Source organism: Branchiostoma floridae, chromosome 4 (genome assembly GCF_000003815.2).
Source record: "Branchiostoma floridae strain S238N-H82 chromosome 4, Bfl_VNyyK, whole genome shotgun sequence".
Taxonomy (NCBI): Eukaryota; Metazoa; Chordata; class Leptocardii; order Amphioxiformes; family Branchiostomatidae; genus Branchiostoma; species Branchiostoma floridae.
Genome location: NC_049982.1, coordinates 15,595,011 through 15,598,604, shown reverse-complemented (window position 1 = coordinate 15,598,604; position 3,594 = coordinate 15,595,011). Strand labels below are relative to the sequence as shown.

Sequence of the window (3,594 nt, the reverse complement as noted above, 5' to 3'; positions counted from 1 at the left end):
AAAATGACCAGCATTTGGAACAGATTGTCTGTAAACCACTGTCCCCCTGGGAGAAAAATAGCACTATAAGACAATGTTTCATTTCTATGGCACAGGTAGCATCCATGAAAATAATACTATGATAATCACACATGATTTATTTCTTGAAGTTCTGGAAAGCCAAAAAAAGTGGCATCAATCCAACTTCAAAGTGTAAAAACAACCCTTACATCTAGCACAAGCTTCTGTTGCAATTGATGTGTTTTCTTTGTGCTTGATGCTATTGTAACTGACATTGTATACCAGAGCATATCCATAGACTTGTGAATCCTGTAAAGTCTCAAGAAGTGTGGCATGTCATCTTAACAGGTGTGTGAATATTAAGTAAACTTTTTGGGGGTTCAAGCACAAATAAAAAGAAAACCCCAAAATATTTGATCTATAAAACCATGAAACAGAAACCATCACAAAAATATATGATACATCTATTAATGCATTGTAGTAACATGAAGGATAACAAGGATAAATGCTTACATGATATTTCACCACCACCTCTGACACTGTGCTGACTGCTCCCTCATTAGTCAACATTATTTGCAGTGATGCTGAAAAGAGAAACATTAGTTGTTCTGTCATACTCATCAGGCATGCTATGGGGTCTGAATGACACATGTCCATGTACAATGTACTTTTTTTTAGGCAGCAACTGTCCTGAGCATACTCTGAAGCAAAACATTCACACACAGATGGTTTAAAAAGACCCTTGAAATAAAATTTTGAAAAAAAAAATTACATACTGTTGAGTGCCAGCTGGTGTAAGAAGAAGAGGCAGTAGCGGACAACATCCCTGCTTTGGGAGTACCCCAGGGTGTACACCATACTGTTGAGTAGGCCTGGACATTCCCTGTTATCAAGAAGACATGTCACATGTGCTGAAGTCATATTTTCAATTCCTTACTTACATGTATTACTTGCTTCCTAAATCAAGACTAAACAAAGAATTTTTTGCATGCCATTTTGAATTGTAAAAGATATAGCACATTGGTGATCTTAAGTAAGGTGACTTATAAGTTACAAAAAGACTATTCTGAGCTTTTTTTACTAGACGTTTAAGTTTTTGATTTTCAGAAGAATACTTCAGTATCGGAGTTAACAGATTAATGCAAACTGGGAATATTTACCAGATACCATATGTGCTTGATGTTGTTTCAAACAAAACATTGCATTTTGGTACATTTGTGTCTGACATTTCTGCCTGAAACACATACATGTAGGGAAAAACCAGAAAGGATAAAAGGTGACGGACAGGGTGCATACATAAGGTGTTATGCAACTTTGTTATTGTTATGGACTTTCTCAAAGTTTCTGCCAACATTCTCATGTCATTCAATCATAGTGCCAATTTTCTCTATTTTTGCCACCTCAGTCCTTTCTGGTTCATCTTTCAGTCTTAGTATTATAAAAAGCTATGTGAGCAAAACTTACTGGGTCAAAAACTTCTTGTACTCATCTGCAAAGATAGAAAGACACTGGGTTAACACTAAACTCTGATAGCCCTAGGACCAGAATATGCTATAGCTTCAATATAAAAAATGTACACATCTATATCACATCATTCTATTTTAGCTACATATGCCGTTATCAACATGTCATTACTTTGGCAGCACATCACAATTACTGTTCCTGCACCTGCTAAAATGGAATTGGATTCAACTCCATAATGTGATATGTTTGTGCTTTACAGACGCTGTCTAGTTTCTCAGTACCTTGAATAATAACATCTATTATCTACCATCTGTTTACATGTAAATACATAAACAGTAACTTATCTCTATATCAGAAGACTACAGGATACAACTATATTATGATTGTTATCACTGCTCCTGCACAATATTTGGGGTTCTGGCTAACTGATCTTCGCAGGGTGAAGGGCGGTGACCCCTGCTGACCTTCACATTCCTACCTCTCCAATCACAATTCACTGAGCACTGCTTCATCATCATGTTCCAAACAGTAGCCAGAAAATCTCATGAAGGAGATGGAGACAACCCAACAAATATATATGGAAATGTATGAAAATATTGAAGGGAATAAGAAAAATGGAAACATAACCTTTTATTAAGCAGGATAGTCCAGTGTCCATATACAAGAATAACAATGCAGGTTTCATACAAAAGGTTGTGTGCAAGAGGTGTCCAATAAAACTGCAGCCTTACCAATGCAAGAGGAAAATTGAAGGTACACAACTCAAACTTTGGGCCATGAGCTATAACTATAAAATTATAAAGCCTTGCATGAATGGATCTCTCCCAAAAATTAAATCATTGTGATCACTACTTTGTGGACAACACCCAATAATGGTAGGGGAGAGAAGGAAAAAACATGGGCAAGCTGTGACCTGTGGTGAGCGGGTGATGAAAGTCAGAACTCAGATCATATCCATATTTTTCTAGTTTGAATACAATAATGGGGATCTTCATTACACATTTTGACAATGTCTTCATGTCCCGCTCTGACCACAGTTCACCCATATCTATTTTGACAAAATTTAATTCATCCATGTTTTTCTCACTACTTATCAACTGATTTTCAAATAAAAGTATATCGAATACAAAGTTATCACAGCAATGATTTGAAATTTGCAGGAAATTGATAGAAGACTTCATATTATATAGTTCTGTGAGGTCCAGAACGTATTGATCATCCACTGTAGCACCATGAAGAGATGCTTTGACAAACATTTGGTTTACTGCCAGTACTGTCCAGTATTGATAGAGTGGTACCAGATTAGTGTTCAACTTGTAAGGGGTGAACAGTGGAAAGAATGGTCATAACCTATTTCCACAAAAAGTCAATATTCTTTGGAGACTTTGGAGACTACGATCATACAATATAACCATACTAAAGCAGTAGTCCCAGATGTACTAACCACTGTCTGCGATGAGCTCAAACATGGCTCCCGCAGTCATCCTCTGTATCCTAGTATGGACAGAGGAACCATCTGTATCCATGGCAACTCCTCCCCTGTGGCCACTGCTGGACTTCAGGAAACAGTACGCCAGTGTCTGTAGGATCTGCACATGGTACTTGGGGGCAATATCCACTGGAAAATTTGTTTAAAGTTGGGAATATTTTTTAAACACTGCTTCACATACATGTAAAGTACTGTAGCGCAAGGAATGACCACTGAGATTTTTTAAGAAGAATGTTTAGAGTTTTTTGACATTTATACAGGACATTTTACCCATCCACAACAATGTACAAAATCCAAAAGTACTCAAAAACAGGTCACTAGTAATGACTTCATGTATTTTTATATGTTCAATTCATCACTCTTGCACTAGAGATACAACACTATTAAACTTAAAGTTAACAAAGAATGAGTTAGTGTATGAAAATGTATCTAAAAAAGGAACAATGTAAAAATGTAAACCACTTACTGCTTTTTAGTACAACACATAGTACTGTACAAGCCTTGAAACTTTCCTTTATGTCCTTGTGCTGGCATCTTCTTAGCACATACGTAAAATGGTTAGCTGAAAAGGGCATATAAGGAAAGTGTTAAAAGACAGATACAATATCTAGATAGTTTAATGACTAAATGCATCTAGTGTT

At 36.4% G+C, this 3,594-nt stretch overlaps 1 protein-coding gene across 1 annotated transcript in view; it reads right to left on the bottom strand.

Annotated features, from left to right (window-relative positions):
• LOC118414406 overlaps positions 1-3,594 on the bottom strand; it is a gene marked incomplete in the record, with an annotated part of 32,167 nt that overhangs the window by 26,033 nt on the left and 2,540 nt on the right. Inside the window, 6 exon segments of the mRNA XM_035818438.1 lie at positions 22-46; positions 514-584; positions 777-883; positions 1,465-1,489; positions 2,909-3,082; positions 3,420-3,515. Coding sequence (XP_035674331.1) covers positions 22-46; positions 514-584; positions 777-883; positions 1,465-1,489; positions 2,909-3,082; positions 3,420-3,515 — 498 coding nt within the window.